The sequence below is a fragment of the Psammomys obesus genome, unplaced genomic scaffold, assembly GCF_907164565.1.
Source record: "Psammomys obesus unplaced genomic scaffold, mPsaObe1.curated_primary_1811, whole genome shotgun sequence".
NCBI classification, from domain to species: domain Eukaryota; kingdom Metazoa; phylum Chordata; class Mammalia; order Rodentia; family Muridae; genus Psammomys; species Psammomys obesus.
Genome location: NW_026596069.1, coordinates 12,045,248 through 12,065,218, shown reverse-complemented (window position 1 = coordinate 12,065,218; position 19,971 = coordinate 12,045,248). Strand labels below are relative to the sequence as shown.

The window sequence follows — 19,971 nt, the reverse complement described above, 5'->3', positions numbered from 1 at the left end:
AAAGTTGATTGCTTGTTACTCTCATTGATGTGTGCAGTTTGAGAAAGGAGAAACAACTTGGCCATTTCAATACTCTGACCGCCTTGTTTGTGATGCCAAATTTAGTTCCATTTAAAGAAGATAATAAAAAGTATCAGAGTTCTTTTGCACTAGATGTATGTTATTACATAGAAATTGAGTCTAAACTGATTACTGTACTGGAAATTACATGACTTTTTGTACAGGGTATTTAGAACACAGTTCTAAACATGTTTTGTGCATGTCATAACAATTTTATACTGTTTCTTAAAGGTAGACACAAGAAATTGAAGGATTTTCATTATTTTTTCTTTAGCACCTTACTTTTAGCTGAAATACCTGAACATTGCTAGATAAAACCCAACCAACTTCCTTTTTCTACACTTTCTATGCTACTTGATTTAAGTGTATCAATAAGTTATTAGCTCAAATTTAATTACAGTTTTATGATAGTGACTCAATTTCAGTATTCTAGTTCTCCTGTGAAAATCAGACCTTTGTATTCGATAAGTCCTTTCTACAAACCTGTGGTCTATTACTTGCTGACTCGTCCCAGTTTTCTTCAGTATTTTTTAATGTTGGGGAGCCTCTCATTTCACTTGCAGTCCATCAAACATGTGCCACCTTGTAGCACATCCTCCCCCTTGCTGTGGCATCTATACGTAAGTACTGACGTGCTTCACCTGGAAATTTCTTACAACATGGAGCACATTTCCCATTTGGATTTTGTTTACTGTTCCAGATGGTGAGATGAAGATCAAGATTGGAGAGCCAGCTTCAGAGGAGGAAATGACAGGGCAAATTGAAGCATTGACTGAAGAGTCTGTCAGCCTCAAGGAGGATGTTCTCCAGAATCCCCAAGGCAAAGAACTCTGTGAATTTGGGGATGAATTGAATGACCAGACGCTCTTTAAAAGACAGTATAACTGTGATGAATGTGACCAAAGCTTTGCTTGGAATACAGGTCTTATTAGACACCAAAGAAATCACTGGGAGAAACCTTATGAATGTGATGAATGTGGCAAGGCCTTTCGGATAAGCTCAGCCCTGGTTTTGCATCAGAGAATTCATACTGGAGAGAAACCCTATCCTTGTAATTGGTGCGTTAAAAGTTTCAGTCGGAGCTCAGACCTTATTAAACATCAAAGAGTCCACACTGGTGAAAAACCTTACCAATGTGATGAATGTGGGAAAGCCTTCAGTCAGAGCTCAGATCTTACCATACACCAGAGGATCCACACAGGAGAAAAGCCCTACCAATGTAGTCATTGTAGTAAAAGCTTTAGCCAGCGCTCAGGCCTGGTTAAACATCAGAGAATCCACACTGGAGAGAAGCCATACATGTGTATCCAGTGTAGCAAACATTTCAGTCAGAGCTCTGACCTCATAAAGCATCAGAGAATCCACACCGGGGAGAAGCCATATAAGTGTAATGTGTGTGGGAAAGCCTTTAGTCAGAGCTCCGACCTTATTCTGCATCAGAGAATCCACACTGGGGAGAAGCCATATCCATGCGCTCAGTGTAACAAAAGTTTCAGTCAGAATTCAGACCTGATTAAACACAGAAGGATCCACACTGGGGAGAGGCCGTATAAATGTAGTGAATGTGGGAAGGCTTTCAACCAGAGCTCAGTCCTTATTCTGCACCAGAGAATTCATACTGGAGAAAAGCCCTATCCATGCAGTCAGTGTCCCAAAACCTTCAGTCGGCTCTCCGATCTCACCAACCACCAGCGAGTTCACACTGGTGAAAGGCCGCACCCGTGCAGCCAGTGCGGGAAAATGTTCAGGAGAAGGTCAGACCTTGTTAAACATTACAGAACCCACACCGGGGAGAAGCCCTATGAATGTGAGGAATGCGGGAAAACCTTCAGCCAGAGTTCCAACCTCATTCTCCACCAGAGAATCCACACTGGGGAAAAACCATACCCCTGCAGTGGTTGTTTTAAAAGTTTTAGTCGCCGTTCAGATCTCATAAAGCATCACAGAATACATACTGGAGAAAAACCATATATATGTAATCTGTGCAATAAAAGTTTTAGTCAAAGTTCAGACCTCACTAAACATCAGAGAGTACATTCTGGTGAAAGGCCCTACCATTGTGATAGTTGTGACAAAGCCTTTAGTCAGAGTTCTGACCTCATCCTCCACCACAGAGTTCACACGGGAGAAAAACCGTATGCATGTGCAGAGTGCACCAGAAGTTTCAGTCAGAAGTCAGACCTCATCAAACACCAGAGAATCCACACTGGAGAGAAACCATATGAATGCAATGTGTGTGGGAAGGCTTTCAGTCAGTGCTCAGCTCTTACTCTCCATCAGAGAATCCACACTGGAGAGAAGCCATACCCATGTGCTCGATGTGGCAAAAGCTTCAGTCGGCGCTCTGACCTCATTAACCATCAAAGAATCCACAATGATGAAAAACTACAACTCTGATCCCTGTGGGAAACCTTCAGCACTGTGAGCGATCTTCCTGAACATCAGAGGACCCATGGAGAAGAAAAGTTCTACCCTTACTTTCAGGGCAGCAGATGCTTTAACAAACCTGATCTTGGTGATTTTAAGCAAATCCATCCTACCGGGTGGTGGTGGCACGCATCTTTAATCTCGGCACTCGGGATGCAGAGGCAGGCGGCTCTCGTAAGTTCGAGACCATCCTGGTCTACAGAGCAAGCTACACAGCCAGGGCTACATAGAAATACCTGCCTTGGCGGGAAAAAGGAAGAAGAAATGAGAAGTGAGGAGAAGGAAGAGGAAAAGAAGATCCATTCTGAGGGGAAGACTGCATGCATAAATGTGATAAATTTGGGAAAACCCGTAGTATACAAATTCAGACGTCATATAAGAACATAATCTTCTCAATGCTGTGATGACATGAAAAAGGTTTTAATCAAACTCCAACCCATGTTCCACTTAAAAATGTTGGAAGATGAATTTTGTGGCAATTTAACTTAGACCTGAGAATTACTGATATTAAGGAAATTCTGAGGAGTTCTGGGAGTTGTGTGAAAACCTTCATGGTTTATCTTTTTTTTTTTTTTTTTAAAGAAAACGAAGCTAGAAATTCTTACCTTTGCTATAATCTAAGAAAAATCTTTTATTGAGATACAATTCACAAAGATTTATATCATTATAAAAATGTATAACATTAATGCAGAATTTATCAATTTTTAAAATGTGGAAAAATCTCAAATGTCAGAGGGAAATATATTCATCTTAGAATCTCAAACTTTACTGAGTCTAAATTGCCAACTACATATCAGAAGTTATTTTAGAGAAGGTAAGGAAACTGTAAATCCTGTAATTAAAATAGTGCTAACCCTGACAGCACACATGTGCCCGATGCTCATGCTGAGCATCTATAAATTCCCTGTGTAACCCCGTGCCACTTTTGTCTCAGGAATTTGTAAAGAAATGTATGTAAAAACTTGACTATTTTTCCATCTATTGAACAAAAATGCAACTGCGGTATTGCAGTAATGTAAATACAGTAGTTCTGTAGTACCACAGAGGATGTCCCAAGGCATAGAACTTTATCAGTCAGCTGATAATCTTGCTAAATTCAGTTAGACCATGATTAGGCAAAGTGCATCACCCCTGGTGTTAGTACTAGAGTTTTTCACTTCCTAACTCTAACAGCTCCAAACTTTTGAGTGTCAGTGACTCAAATCCTAGTGTTATTGTCTTGGCTGATCTTCTTACAGCCTGCCAGAACCATCACTTAGCAGCAGTTCTTGTCATTTTGTCAATAGAGATAGCTGTTCCCATCACTGGTAATAAGCTACTTTCAGTGATAACAGCCCTAAGGGAACCAGTCAGCCTGCTTTATCCAGAAATCATAAATATGCAAAAGCATCCAGAGAGATGTCATTGGTATTTGTGCTTTAGCAATGCATGGGCTGACCAGATGAGGAGAGAAGGGGCAGATTGTATAGGCAAAAGGAATAGACTTTCATGGTGTCCTGTTGATGAACCGCAGATTTTATGCAATTGTAGGTTGTGAGCAGGGGAGGGAGGAGTGCTTTATTGATATGAATAGAGACAACTGAAGTGGCTAAAGGATGGCAGCATCAGCTGGTAGAAACCTGCTCTACAGGCAGAGCGAAGCCTCACTGCGGTTCTTGTGCATTTCAGAAGATGCTGGCCTTCTGTATCGCTTGGTCGGTATTGCATTCCTAACACCATTTCCTTGCTTAAACACTTACTGTGCAGTGTGTCTATAACTTGCATTTTGAGATTCCAGAATAATACATTTTTCTCTTCACAATTTCACAAAAGATTCATTCTTACTATAGACCTAAAAATATCCTCAGAAGTTTTTTCTTCCCTCAAATGAAAACCTCCTTTTTCACTTACAGATGATAATGCTGTCTTCTCTTCCTATCTTAATTGTCAGCGCCATTGCCATTGTTCAGTAAAGCAAGGATTATTTGAACATAAGCAATGGGAGTACAGAGACTGAATCTGATGACCCAGACAGCTACCAAGTGAAGAATAATACGTGCAAAATGGACACTCAGGAGAAGGCACTGTTTCACATGCTAGAGGCTGTACAGAAAGGAGGATTCAAGGTTTCACCATATTGCTCAGAAACTGAATTGTCTCTAGAATTTTAAGAACAAGGTGAACTAGGTAACTCAAACTTCAGAAAAGAAAACCACAGAGGTGACAATATTTGACTATCATCTCTGACATGTAATTTCTAAAATCCTTGGACATCCCTAAGTTATAAGAACAATTAAGATAGGGCCTGAAGAAATGATTCAGCAGTCAAGAACACTGGCTGCTTTTCCAAAGGAGTTGGGGTCAAATCCCAGCACCCACATGATAGCTCACAGCTATCTATAACTTTAGTTCCAGAGGACCCAATGCCTTCTGGCCTCTGAAGCCACTGGGCACACATGATGTACATCAAGACAAAACACCATATACAGAAAGATTTGTAAATGTTTTTAAAGAACAATTATCTTCTTACAACAAACCCCCTTTGTCAATGAAGTAACATTGGGAAGACCTTCGAACCGTGGGAGCTGGTTGCCAGGGAAACTAAAACTCAGTGCCACTCTGCCCCAACTTGACCTCCAAGAAAGAAGAGCTGGAGATAAAGTTCAAACATTAATGGCCAATGATTTGTTAATATATTAACATATATGTATGATTATATAAATATTTTAACAAATATGCATATACATATTATATATATATATTTCTATCTATTAAGGAATTGTTAAGGAACCTCTCCAAAAGCCTACAGGCCGGGGTTCAGAGCATCCGGCTCTTGAAGTTAAAAGATGGCACTCCTGAAGAGGAAAGGCCTGCCTCTTCTTGTCACGTGCATCTCTTCTGACAGCTTGGGTTGTATTCTTTTTCAATAACCGCTGATCTGCTAAGTAACATTTCTGAGTTTAGTGGGATCCTTGGAGCAAGTGATCACACCTATGGATGGGTTTATAGAGAAAACTTCTGACACATCATCAGGCCAAAGCACCAGTGAAAAACATACAGTCATTGGCTGAAGCCAGAGGGGTCGCTCAGGACTGAGACCTTCACCTAAGGGCTCTGTGATAATTCCGTCACAAGTTGCCCTCTGGCCTCCACATGCACCGTGGCACATGTGCACACACAAAAAAAATGTAAATAATTTGTTTTTAGAGTTTTTAAAGTTGCTGATAACACACCTGACATTCTGTATGCTGGCAGCAGATACTCTCTCCCCACCCCCCAAGACAGAGTTTCTCTGTAGCCTTGGCTGTCCTGGACTCACTTTGTAGACCAGGCTGGCCTCGAACTCACAGAGCTCCGAGTGCCTCTACCTTCCTAAATGCTGGGATTACAGGCATGTGCCATTGTGCCTGGCCTGTGTACTTATTTTTATGCATGAGTTGCCATTATTTCCTTTCGGCACTTAACACTGTTTCTTCTTTATTTTTATTTATTTACTTATTTTTGACAACTTGAATGTGTTGAGAGAGGTTCTTCTCTGACCATATCCTTTGGAAGTTTAAACACGCTGCATTTGGATGTCTATTTTTTTTCTAGAAGATCCGTGATTCACTGGATAGATGCTCTCTTTCTATCTTTGTTTCCTCTTTTACCCTGTATATTCTTAAGTTTGGTTTAATGACCATATCCTAGAATCTTAGACGTTTTGGTCATGCTTTCGTGTTCTTTGATTTGCTTGGTTGGTTTGGTTTGGTTCTCCTTATTGATGTTTGCATGTATTTCCTTGACCATATTCTCCATCTCTTAACATTCTTTCTTTAGCATGCTCAAATATTTTCATTTTTCCACCCTATTTTTAATTTGTTCATTGAATTTTTTATTTCCAGTTTTTTTGTTTTGTTTTTCTCAATTTCAATGTCCATGCTTACCTTTTCTTCCATCCTGCTACTTTTTCATCCACAGTACTGAGAACACCCATTTGGTGACTTTTCTCCTAGGGCCTCAATGAATTTGCCTTTTTTCTATCCTCTTTGAGGTCACTGGTCAGTTTTACTGCTGTGTAGCAGTTGTGGGGGTTTTTTTGTTTTTGTTTTTGTTTTTTTTTTTTTTTCTTCATTGCTGTAACAAAATGACTCAACAAAGGCAACTTCAGGAAGGAAAGATTTGCTTGGGCTCAGTCTGAGGATGCAGTATTTCCTGGCAGAGAAATTAGAGCACCAGGAGTGTGAGAGGTACACACACACACACACACACACACGGAACAGAGTGACATAGTGTACAGCCACTTTCTGCTCTGTGTAGTGTGTGCAGGTGTGTGTGAAGATGCAGAGGACAGAGGTCAACACTGGATTTCTTCCTCATTGGCTCTTTACCTGTTGTCCCTCAACTGAAGAATGAATACAGAAATTGTGGTACATTTACACAATGGAATCCTACTCAGCAATTAAAAACAAGGAAATGATGAAATTTGTAGTCAGATGGTGGGAACTAGAAAAGTCATCCTGAGTGAGGTAACCCAGAAGCAGAAAGAATCACATGGTATATACTCACTTGTAAGTGGATATTAGTCATATAATATAGGATAAACATACTAAAATCTGTACACTTAAAGAAGCTAAGCAAGAAGGAGGACCCTGGGTAAAGATGATCAATCCTCATTCAGAAAGGCACATGGGACAGACAATGGAAGAGGGAGAAAACAGGGAACAAGACAGGAGCCTACCACAGAGTGCCTCTACCCAGCAAGGTATCAAAGCAAATGGTAAGACTCGTAGCCAAACTTTGGACAGAGTGCAGGGAATCTTATGAAAGAAGGGGAAGATAGAAAGACCTGGAGTGGACAGGAGCTCTACAAGGAGAGCAATAAAACAAAAAAAATCTGGGCATAGGGGTCTTTTCTGAGACTTATACTCTAACCAAGGACCATGCATGCAGATAACCTAGAACCCTGCTCAGATGTAGCCCATGGCAGCTCAGTCTCCACATGGGTACCCTAGTAATGGGAACAGGGACTGTCTCTGACATGAACTCAATGGCAGGCTCTTTGATCACTTCCCCCTGAGGGGGGAGCAGCCTTACCAGGCCACAGAGGAAGACAATGCAGCCAGTCCTGATGAGACTTTATAGGCTAGGGTCAGATGGAAGGGGAGAAGGACTTCCCCTATCAGTGGACTTGGGAAAGGGAATGGGAGAAGAGGGAAAGAGGGTGGTGGGGTTGGGAGGGGACCAGGGAGGGGTCTACAGCTGGGATACAAAGTGAATAAACTATAATTAATAAAGACATTTTTTAAAAAATAGGATGTACATAGAACATGCAGAGCCTAGGATACCTCAATGTTTCCCAATTCTAGTCATTCTATAAATCTTATTTTTCTTTATGGCTGAATCAAATTGCATTGTGTATATCTAACATATTGGGCCTTGTACATGTTTTGTTGAACAACTAGGGCAGACAGTATATGGTAAAATTGTAAACATTTTTATTAGATGCCAAGCATGTATGTGTATTATTTTGTTACATGGTCTTACCACATAGCCTAGGTTACTCTTCAAGTTCTAATCCTCTTGGCGGCTTCCCAAGTGAGGAGATGAACCACAACAGGCATTTTTCTTCTCATTAATTTATTTCACACCAGGCTTTATATTGTGTCTTGGTGGTGGCTGAATATCTTAATTGTTCTGTGATCAATCTTTACCCTTCTAAGACTTAGTTTTTAAGTTTTGTTCAAGATTTGTTTCATTTGTTTTTACGATTCTTTTCTGGACTTAACAAGATTTTCTTGGTTTTCTAACCCCAAATTTCTCAACCTCACTACAAGCCATCTGTGGCTAATACAGTTATGCATTGTACACTGTTTAGCTACCTCTCTGGCCTTTACCCATTAGATGCCTTAGTGGCCATATTTCCTGGTGTGACAAACAAAACTGTGTTCAGACACTGCTGTATCTCCTCTTTGCGCAATGCCCTGGGGGTTATGAGGTCTACTTTGGCCTTGTGAGTTCTAGTGGTCCTCAATCCTGAGGATTTTCTTTTCCCAGTTTCACATGTGCTCATAACTATTCAAATTCCTGGGCAAAATCTTCTGGCAAATACACCCTTTCTGCGCATTTTCTCCTGGTAGGCTGTGTCTTGCATCCTGAAAATGATAGCCACATTGGACTTCTGGGCCCATTTTTCACTTAGAGAGACCAGTAAGCTTTGCTCTTCCCTCTCCATGTGGTGGCCTAGAAACTCCAGTAATAACAAGGACCCAAAGTTATACACACACACACACACACACACACACACACACACACATACATGTGTGTATCTTAGGGTTTCTATTGCTGTGGTAAATCACCATGACCAAATGCAACTTTGGGAGTAAACAGTCATTCCCACTTAGACTTCCACTCATAGTTTATTATGGAAGGAACTCAGAGTGGGAACTCAAACTGGGCAAGAACGTGAAGGAGCAGACTTTGGAGGAGTGCTGCTTACTGGCTTGCTCACTCTTCGCTGAGCACACATCCTCAGGTCATCCAGGGCTACCTGACCAGGGGTGGCACTACCCACAATGGGCTGGGCCCTTCCATCAAACGCCCTACAGTCTTGCATAAGATTCCCTGAATCAGATATTGGTCTTATACAGTGAATAAAATGCCCTCACTCCCCAAACGCATGTTGGGTAAAGATAACCGTGAAGGGCTTCTAAGACCACATACACAAGTTTGAAGGCAATGCCCTAACAGAATGTTAGCTAGGTACAGCAGTGTGCTGGCGGTCCACATGACACAAGCTAGAGTCATTTTTGAAGAGAAAATATCAATTGAAAAAGTGCCCCCACCACACTGACCTGTGGGCAGGCATTTTGTACATCTTCTTGATGACTGACAGGGGAAGGCCCAGTTCACCATGTGCTAGGTGCTGTATGAAAGCTGCCTGAAGAAGCCATTAAGTAAAAGCCTGTAAGCAGCATTCCTCCATGGCCTCCACTTAGTTCTTGCCTTCAACTCCTGTCTCTGAATTAAGTCAGGGCAGGAACTCAAATAACCTAAGAGTTGTAGGATGGAATAAACCTTTCCTACCCAAGTTGCTTTTGGTCTTATCACAGCAACAGAAGTTCTCACACAAGCAGATTTGGCAGTTTCACACACCTGGACCCAAATGAATCTGGAGAAAGAACTGTTGGAAGCAGTGTATGAAAACTTGTTCAGAAATGAAAGTCAGCATTCAGGAACTGTCAGAATGCTAAGAATGTGAGTGGGGCGTGAATTGGGGAGGGAAGGCAGAATAACAGATGCCAAAGGTTGACAGTGCCCAAATCATAGAAGGCCACGCTAATTTTATTAACTTATATAATGCATGAGGTCTATAATTTAAAACCACTAAGGTTTTCCACAAATCAGTAAGAAAATACCTATATTAATCGGGACAAAAGCCAAAAACAATTATCTTAAAGAAGAAATGGACTTTATTGGCTCACAAAACTTTAAAGTCCAGAGGTAGGGCAGGCTTTAGGCACATCTGGATCTAGGACCTCCAGAAAATGGTATTAGAACATGGTTTTCTCACCGTCCCTGCTAGCCTGAGTTCTTCCTTGGATACTTTCTTTATATAGGAAAAATGCAGGCTCACATTGTCCTTGGGTGTCCAATATCTCCAAAGGCCTTCTTGCCAGTAGTTGCAGTTCTGCTGAACACTCTCCTCAGCCTGCTTTAAGTTGCTGCCCACTCATCACTGTGGTCAGGATGCTGTGTGGCTCAGGAGGCCAGGCCTGCTCATGTGCTCATCAAAGCCATATGGAATGGGTTAACCACAATAAATAAGAATACTGTTACCGTAAATGAAGAAATGCTGAACAGATACCCACACATAACCCAACATAAAGGCAGAAGATGGTATGAATGAACAATCCTCAGAAAATTATAAATGACCAATAAACACAAAAAGAACCCAACTTCATTATTCATCACTAAAATGCAAATAAAAATTTTTTTTTGCCCTAATCTCTTCCTAGAAAGATAAAGAGGATCAAATGTAGGTAAGGCTATGTGGGGAAATGAACACTTTTCAGAGTTGATAAAGATGGCACAGATGTCTTTTGGAAGACCAAGACTATCTGACAGCAAATGTTTTACAGCCAACCTTCCACCTTACAGGAATTTAAAGACTATATAAGATGAAGATACCTTAAAATTCATATAGAACCCTGCTTGTTTAAAAGGTGTCCACATTTATGTACATTCACATAGAAATGTGTACAGTAAGTTGGAAAGTGGAATCAACCAGAAGCCCTGGGGGAAAATGGTCTTTATGCTTACATTTGTCTATCTTAAGTCTGGTATAAACTGTACTCATTTATACTTTTTTCATAAAGAAAGTAAGAAATGGGCAAGGCCAGAACAGGACATAAAAATAGCCAAAAATGTTCTATCTCACTAATAAAGGCACAGCAAAGAGATGGAAAAAAGAACTGGCCTGTAAGATGAGCGAAACATTTTTAGGATGCAGCACTGACAGAGTGCGGGCAAACATTCTTACCATTAATGGAGTTATAAAATTAGTATTAGTTGTATTTCCCCCCAAAATGTCAAATATGTATTTTCTGAGCCAATAAATCCATTTCTAGCTATTTGTGTTAGAAAAACAACTATAGGTAGCACAATGTATGTCTACGGATGTTAGCCATACCTGTTATGTATGAACCGACTAACCCATCAGAATGGGAGTTGTTCAAATGGACTGTAAGCGTATTCATGCAACCGAATGCTATGTAGCTATGCAAATGTCCACATCAGTGTGGAGAGGGAAAGCAAGTTTCACTTTAGTAGATATACAATGGAGATATGTAATGACTTCAGGTTTGCTAAGGACTAAAGCATAGAAAAGTACTTTAGTTGGTGCCCCAACTACACCCCAAGGGTCAGCTATTATTTTAAAAGGTGTTTGCTTAAACGTGTATACAGCTAAATTTGGAAGGACAATAAGCCATACTACTACCATTTCTGGCTAAATCTTTTTTCATCTTTTGTTTCTGCATTATGAAAAATTCAAATAGACATATAACAGTTTTCAAGTTTGTTAACTGAAAATAACAAAAGATGTTGTGCTTACTTAACAGGATTTAAATGCCATCGCTCTAGACAGAACGATCAAAACACCTGGCCTTGGGAGTCCACAGAATTGTTTAAGCTCTGACTGATACTTCCTAGTCACATGATCGTTGGATCTTGTTTTTCTAGTCCACAGATCTAGGTGAGACTGGTATCCCAAGCCAAAAGCTCAGACAGATGTAAGACAGGCTACTAATGGTCAAGTATCAATGAGGTGTGAATGCACAGAACCACTAAAAGCCACTAAACAGTCTGTTGGGCCAGTGAGTGTGCATGTTCCTCTGCTAACCAGAAAGGTGTTGGTTAGGAAACTGCTTGGACCCGAGGCCTAGCCAGTCAGTTAAGTAGACATCCCATCACTTCCTATCCCTGTATCACCAGGGTAGACCAGTACCCTTCCCCCACACAGCCTTGTCTGAGCTTCCTTCCCAACAAGTACACAGGTGTCAGAGCAGGCAAGACAACACATTCACCAACTCTTAACGCACAGCTTTGGCCATCGTGACAAATTTACCCCTGAAATTGTTAAGACTGACATTCCACCCCGAGAGGTTACTCTCCCTACCTACTCTGAGTTCTGTCATCCCTGCAGTCTTTTACATGTGGCACCCCAAAATCCTACGGGAAGGAAGCCAGTCATAATAAATAAGGAAAGCAAATCCAGGCTACTTTATCTCGGAGCAGAGGAGTTTGCAGCTTTATTGGACATTGACTTGTTTCCTCTCAGCCACAGAGAAAAGACCCAAACAAAAGTCCCTACATTTTCTTGTATAACTTAAAAATACATTATAGCATTACTACATATTTAGACTTCAATAAATCTTAATCTATAAAGCACATTTCTTATAATTGTTATCAGAAAAATCTATAAACAAGCTTCATTCTGCCTCACTTTACCAGCTGGCATTGCATTTATTACTGTTTTTCAACAGGCTCACGCAAAAAAAAAAAAAAAAAAATCTCATTTTTCACCTTAAAAATCAACAAAGCATCAGATATAACCCAAATCACTGGATCTATGAAATATTTGTACTTGCATGGATCATTTTCCATGTAACAATGCCTGTCTTACATAAAAACGCCTTTTCTCATACTCAATGCTTTAACTTCCAGAGTTTTCCATTAAACAGTAGAACCACAGTACTTGGATTCGTAGCCAAAGCATTCAGAATCCTATTACTAAAATGTATTATTTTAATACTTTTTAAAAAAAAATGTTAAGACTGTAAATTTAAAAAAAAATCAATTAACTCTGCCAGTTAATAAACTAGTTATTAATTGTCTAAATGTTTAAACTTAATGTGCAGTTAGAACCACAATGCTACTACAAATTATGTTTGGACTTTTAAGCTTCATAAGCTTTCAAACTAAAAGAGTGCATCTTGAGCTCACCTCTGAAGAATGCTAAGAGCTGACTTGCTGCTAGCTCTCGAGCTGATGTCTCTCCCTCCAAACACACACATTAGTAAGAGAAGTACAGCTCTGGGAATCTTAGAGGTGACCTGGGAATGCTGATGGGGAAACCCCTTGTGACTTACAGAGAAACAATTACCTACTTATGGTAGGATTACAGTACCTAGCACAGTGCATTGTCGGTAGAAATGTTTAATAAATGTATGGCTGTTTTAGCCTGGTGCTCAATCCTTTTCTACCAAAGGAATAAAAATAGCAAACCTGATATTGCTGCCCCCAATCAAGGAATTTCCTGTCCTTAACTAGGATGAGGGCAAAATGAGTTAGGTTTTTGAGTTTTTTCTAAAAGCCATAATTACCTTAACTTTACATTTGCCTTTCAACACCGGCATTTACTACAAGTTCTTCCTTAGTGTTATATTTACCATCACTTTTACGATGGTCTATTTTTACACAGGAAAACTGTTTTAATTAGTAAGATACCCACAAGTTGGGTAAAGTCAGTTTTTTGTTTTGATTTCCTGCAGGATGACTGTATTTAACTGATACACTTCAATGTGTAACTTCCCCAATTTCCCCCTTTCACTCTTTGCAGTTTTGCTACCATCACTCATCCAAGATCTTAAGGCTCATTTGACTTTGAGGCTTTGGCCAGCCTTCATCCTCTATTTTCTCAAATATACTCAAACTGAACAAAAGGAAACAGTAAACTTTCAAAAGATGTTTTTAAGTGCTTGAAGATGGGCTTTCAGATTATACAATTCCTGTGTTGCCTTTTAAAACAGAAAGGTGTGTACCTTTATAAAACAACACTCCAATGACCAACATAGAAATAAAGTATCTGTCTGAAAAAAGGAAATTGTTAAAAAAGGGACAAGGAATCAGGTAGCTCATTACTTGGGAAGAAAAAAAAGAAAATATAAACATCACATGGAAATTTTTAGGTATTAATACCTGAATTATTTAAAATTTCAGTTTCTAGGAAGGTATAACACCATTTCTTTCAAGATGATAATGGTAAATGAAGATTTTGTTGTTGTTATTATTTCCTGGTGGATTTTTCCATCAACAGGAAAAACTCGTTTCTGTATCACTTCATGTTTTTAATTTTGTCTTCATTTCTGAAGAAAAAGACCTGAGTGCTGATTGTTTCCTCCTAATTTCTTAAACCTTCACAACATTCAAAAGTTTTTCTGCATTGTGTCTTCTCTGATGTCTAAAAAGATTTGAGCTTTGACTATAGGATTTCCCACACTGAACACATTCATAAGGTTTCTCTCCAGTGTGGATTCGCTGATGATTAATGAGCCCCGAATTCTGGCTAAAGGCTTTCCCACATTCAAGACATTTGTAAGGTTTTTCTCCAGTGTGGACTCTCTGGTGTTGCACAAGGATGGAGCTCCTGCTGAAGGCTTTCCCACACTCCACACAGCCATACGGTTTCTCCCCACTGTGGATTCTTTGATGAAGAATAAGGGCTGAGCCCTGACTGAAGTGTTTTCCACATTCGTCACATATGTGTTGTTTCTTTCGAGAGGGATTTCTCTTTCTTTCAAACCTGCCCTTGGGAAAACAGGTTTCTCCATATTTAAAAATCTGAGGAACACCTATATTAAGAGTGCCAGGAACTTCATGAGATTCTACTGCTGAAGCCATCTCCTGCTTTGGAGCCAGCGCTCCATTTTCTGTCCTAGCATCGTCATCTGAAATAAAGAGAAAAGGTAAAATTTCACTCAGTTCCTAGTTGGAGAGAAAAGAACTTGAAGAAAAAAAAATGGGTATTGTTGTATTGAGACAAGATCTCATTATGATGCTGTTGCTGCCCTGAAACTTGCTATACAGACTAGGCTGGCCTCAAATTCACAGAGATCTGCCTGCCTCTGCCTCCCAAATGCTCGGATTAAAAGTGTGTGCCACCACGCTTGGCAAAAAAGCTTTCCATGAACTAAAAGTAAACAGCTTATGCACATCTATGAAAATATAAAGTTGACTACTCTCAGAAAAGGGGAAAAAAGGATCCTTCAGAGGACCTAAGTTCAGTTCCTAGTACCCACGCCGAGAGGCTCACAGCACAACTCCAGCTCTAGGGGCTCCAACCTCCTCTGACCTCTCTGGGCACCTGAACAAGCAGCACACACACACAGACGTATAATATAAACATTAAAAATGACAGAATACCACCAAAAAGATTATAAATAAAGGAGGAAAATCAAACAGATATGACTAGGTCTGAAAAACTTTGGGGAAAAAAAAAAGCAATGGCCATTAGAAATGATTTTTAAGACTTTACATCAAAATAAAACCATAACATAAAAAAAAATCTGTTATAACAGTAGCTACTACTGAAATAAGTCAGTGTGTCACAGCCAATACTCAAGTGAAAGCAGAACAAAGGAGTCCTGATGAGAATAAAAGGGAAAGAATTGGGTGTGGTGGCACACACCTTTAACTCCAACACCCACAGAAAGCAGGGGAAGGCAGATGTCTGACAATTCAAGGGCAGTGCAAGTACCAGTCAGGGCCACAGAGTAAGACCAAGTATCAAACAAACGAACAAAACAAATGACTTGAGGGCAGCCTATGTTGACTAAAGCCATGGCACTTAAAACTTAAACACACAATAAATGAAAAGTTCCCTATGAAAGAAACTCGCCCCAATTTGGTATGTGTCGTGACAGCTAGAAAAATTGTTCAAGTCTTAGTAAGATGTGTCTAGAAAAAGAAAAGCATCAATTTTATAAGTGACAGCACTGTCTCCTCGCAGGCAGTGAGGTAAGAGCAAGCCTCACTAACAACTGCCTTGAATCGTTAAGCAGTGTGGACAGCTGACTCACGGAGTAGCAGCACAAAAAAGTGGCCAAAGACAAATGGTGAAGACAGGGAGACCCGCAGGCCTGAGGGACGTGAAAAATGAGGTTGAGATACTTGAAAAGTCAAGTATGAAGAATAAGTTGGGGACATGTGACATGAAATAAATGGAACTTTCTGAATGTGAAAGTGACTATTACTAAAATGAAGCCAACAAAAGAAAACAGTCTAAAATTTAGGGAGGGGACAAGTTTTCTAGAGGGTACATCTCCAAAGAGCAACTATAGTTCTTGAACTAACTCACTGAAGAACATCCAATGACAGGTAAAACCAGTGTTGAGCAGACTGTACCTATAACTCCGTTCTGATCTCTAGCACCACTCTCTCACAGGGAAGAATGTTGCTCATATCTTAATTTGTGGCAGGCTAGTATTACCGCTAGCTCAAGGACTGATTCCTGAAGCAATCTCAAACAAGACTTCATAGAAACAAACTGCAGAACAGCGATTTTGGTGTACTAGGTTGTATAAACAAGTATCCAGCATTAAGTACCAGTATATTGGAATATGGAGGAATTTTAATTTAGCAACATGGCTGCTCTGGCAAGGGATTACATCCAAACTAAGGATAGATGCACTTTTAATCCCAAACAATGAAGACAAAGTTAGTTTATAAAAGGAAGCAGCCATATTTGAAAGTGATGTCTAATTGAGGGGGCAGACAAAGTGAAGAATCAGAGAAAGATTTGAAAGAATGAGTCAGAGAGAAGACACACCCAATTCTCAGAAGAAAAGGAGAGAAAACAGAGTCTACTTCAGAGCATCACAGGGAGAAGAAAAATTTTTGCTTAGAGTTTTGTTTTTAAAGCGGGACAGGTATATAGAAACAGGTTACAGAGAGAATAAGCTAACCACAGGTGATGACAGAACACACCAGAAGATTTAAAAAAATGGCAGAATTAGTTTAAGGCCAGGCAAAGCAATTCAGTCAGAAGCAAAAGAAGCCAGTTTGAATCAGTCATCTTGGAGAGGCATTTGGGTCAGAACAGCTGAGTTGAACCAGCCAGCAAGAGTTCAGAGAGAGAGAGAGAGAGAAAAAAAAAAGAGTTCAGAAAGAGCAAGAAAGGCTTGGGAACAGTTCTCTTCTCATCCTCTTGTCTTATGAAATAAAAACATTTATAGGAACAAAAAATTTGAATGGATTATTACAATTATGATATTTTGAGACTTCTGCTTTTAAATCATATTATAGCTTGGGTCCCTATTTTGAGTAAATATTTTGAACAAGTGAAGAATTTACCCTCCTATCATTTGTGGGTTGTTTGTTTTTTAATGATTCAGGGTTCCATAGCACATACTGCTCCATAGAATCCAATGTTCTCTCCTGACCTCTGAGAGAACCTGCACTCACATTCACATACTTGTACGCAAGTTACATATAATTTTTTTAAGATAATTTTTTTTAAGTTTCTTAAAAGGGTTGGAGAGATGGTTCAGTGGTTGACTATTAACTGCTTTTCCAGAGAACCCAGGTTTAACTCCCAGCAGCTCACAACCATCTGTAACTCCAGTTCCAGAAAATTTGGCAACCTCTTCTGACTTCCAAGAGCATCCAGCATGCACATGCTACACAGACACACATGAAGGCAAAGTACCCATACAAAAAAATAAATATAAGGGGAAAAAAAAAAAAGACTCTAGGTAGAATATTGAAACAAAAAACAGGAAAAATTTTAGGAAAACTTCAGTAATACAATAAACAAAAAGGTTGAAAACATCAAATAACTCCATTGTATCAATGTGGTTAGGCAGACTAAAAGCAAAAGAGCTTAAAAGAGATGACCGATAAGCATGAACAAAACAGACATGGTCTACAGTTATTGGCTGAGAAAGAAAAGCTAAAATGTTAATGTCTAGGAGGAAAAACACCTGAGGCCAGTGAATCAATCATCATAAAAAGTCAAGCTCTTAATGGTATAGGTATTTCTAAAATAGCAGATTAAAAGTGTTTTGCCACAAGAACAAGCAAAGCACTCTGGGAAAAGGCCACATGGTATTCTGGTTCTTACCACAGTGCCTCAGAGAGTGGAGTTCCCAGGATGCCAACTTGAGCTGGTTTTCTACAGCATCAAGCTCGGAACTTGGTAATCCCTGAGTGTCTTCTTGAGATGCTATCTCTTCAACAAGCACTTCCCGTTTCCGGCGACGGAGAGAAACCTGAAAACAAGATTTTAGTTTCGTTGAGAAGGAATTTTGATACTAAGCACATGTAAGAGAAACCACACAAAAATACACTGGAGTCCTAGATAGCAGTGCAGCATAGGCACTGCAGAGCACCAGTGAGCTGCAGGGAGTCATAGACATATTCCAATTCAGCATTGCCGACTGCTAGGTCAGTGTGTCTGACTTGGGAAGAATTAGGCAAGCATGCTCACCGGCTGTCCAGGGTCATCGAGTTCACTCTCCAAGTCCTCTAGAACGGTCACTGCCTCCTCTCCATTCTCTGGGTGGTGTTCTCGAACCCAGGTCTGTAGCTCCTTGGGTAGGATGGCAACAAACTGCTCCAACACTACCAGCTCCAGTATCTGCTCCTTTGTGTGTGTCTCTGGTCTGAGCCACAGGCGGCAAAGTTCTCGAAGCTGGCTCACAGCCTCTCGGGGTCCTGGTGAATCCTGGTATCCAAATTGCCTGAACCGCTGTCGGAAAACCTCTGGGTCAGGGATATGGTTCCAGGAAATGCTTGATCCCTCTTCACCATCAGGATCCTCCTCTAGTTTCACCCTCAGAATTTTTTCTTCTTCATCTGGATTTGGGATGATAAGTATTGAATCTTCTTCCACCGACTGTGTCGACATCCTGTTACAATACTTCAAGAAAAGGCAATCAAGGCAGGATACAGACCTCAGAGAAATACCGTTTCCCTTAAAGGTACTCCTAAGGTACAAGAAATAAAAGACACATAAATCAATCACCACGTACCTCAGATATTCAAAATCAGCAACAGATGTGTTGTTTTACTGAATGAAAAGTTCCAATCAGTGGCCTATATTGATTGAAATACTACCATAGTTGGTAAACTACAGCCAATCTGGCTTGCTGCCAATTACACTATCCATAGTAAAAGTAGTGTAAAGATTTAAATGGCTAAAAAGCATAGAAACATTTCATGACGGGAAAATAAGATGTATTTATCTAGGGCCAGCAAGGTCACTAGCAAAAGCCTGCTGCCAAACCTGATGACCTGAGTCCAATAAGCAGCATGCACATAGGAGAAAACTTACTTCTACAAGTCTGGCGTCCACAAGTGAGCCATGACACATACATACACATGCACGCGCGCGCACACACACACACACACACACGTATGAACACCCACAAATAAATGTAAAAATATTTTAAAATGTTTAAAAAATGATTTTTATGTGCATTGGTGGTTTTTCTCACGTCTGTGTGAGGGTGTCAGATCCTTTTGAACTGGAGTTATAGACAGTTCCAAGCTGCCATGTGGGCGATGGGAATTGAACATGAGTTCTCTGGAAGAGCAGCCAGTGCTCTTAACCACTGAACCATCTCTCCAGCCCCACACTGTTTTTAAATTTGGGCTCTATAAGTCATTAAATTTAACCATAGTTCAGGCTATCATGGTAGAGTTGACAGCGTTCAACAATTTCAGCTAAGATCTAAAACAACTCAATATTTAGTATCTTGCCCTTTCCAGAAAAAGGTTGCCCATCTGTGACATACAGTCAACAAAAGGCAACTTAATAACCTACAGAATCCAGGTAAGAATCAGCCTAACTCAGTGTTCGTCAACTGTTCTGAACCCTTGGGGGCTCAAGAGGTGGTTCAGCAATTAAAAACACTTGTTGCCTTTGCAGAGGACCAAGGTTTGATTCCCAGTACCACAAAACTCTCTTCTGACTTCCTTTGGCCCCAGGCAGACACATGGTGCTCCTATACATATAATAACTAGATATTCAGAACTGTGGGACACTAAAAAACATGTTTTTTTGTCATTTATTTTGTGCTTGTACATTTCAACACAAGTGTGGACATCAGAAGGCAAGATGCAGTAGGTTCACTCTGATATGTGGAGTCTGGGGGAGCAAGCCCTCTACTTGGTGAGCCACCTAGCCCACCCATTTTTTGTTTCTGGTAATCTGGAGTAGAAAACAGGTCAACTGCGCCCCCC

General features: G+C 40.2%; 2 protein-coding genes across 2 annotated transcripts in view; one reads left to right on the top strand and one right to left on the bottom strand.

Moving 5' to 3' along the window:
- The window catches only part of LOC129690153 (zinc finger protein 208-like), a 48,242-nt gene extending 43,106 nt beyond the window's left edge, over nucleotides 1–5,136 (top strand). Inside the window, exon 8 of the mRNA XM_055625709.1 lies at nucleotides 761–5,136. Coding sequence (XP_055481684.1) covers nucleotides 761–2,457 — 1,697 coding nt within the window. The 3' untranslated portion in view covers nucleotides 2,458–5,136. The remainder of the gene's footprint in view (nucleotides 1–760) is intronic.
- Nucleotides 5,137–12,225: 7,089 nt separating this feature from the next.
- Nucleotides 12,226–19,962, bottom strand: Znf24 (zinc finger protein 24). Its single transcript, XM_055625586.1, has 3 exons — nucleotides 18,215–19,962; nucleotides 17,849–17,996; nucleotides 12,226–14,675 (listed from the first exon to the last, which is right to left on the bottom strand). Exons 1-3 carry the CDS (start codon nucleotides 18,632–18,634, stop codon nucleotides 14,137–14,139), a joined length of 1,107 nt encoding a protein of 368 aa, XP_055481561.1. The 5' UTR covers nucleotides 18,635–19,962; the 3' UTR covers nucleotides 12,226–14,136.
- Nucleotides 19,963–19,971: the final 9 nt, after the last annotated feature.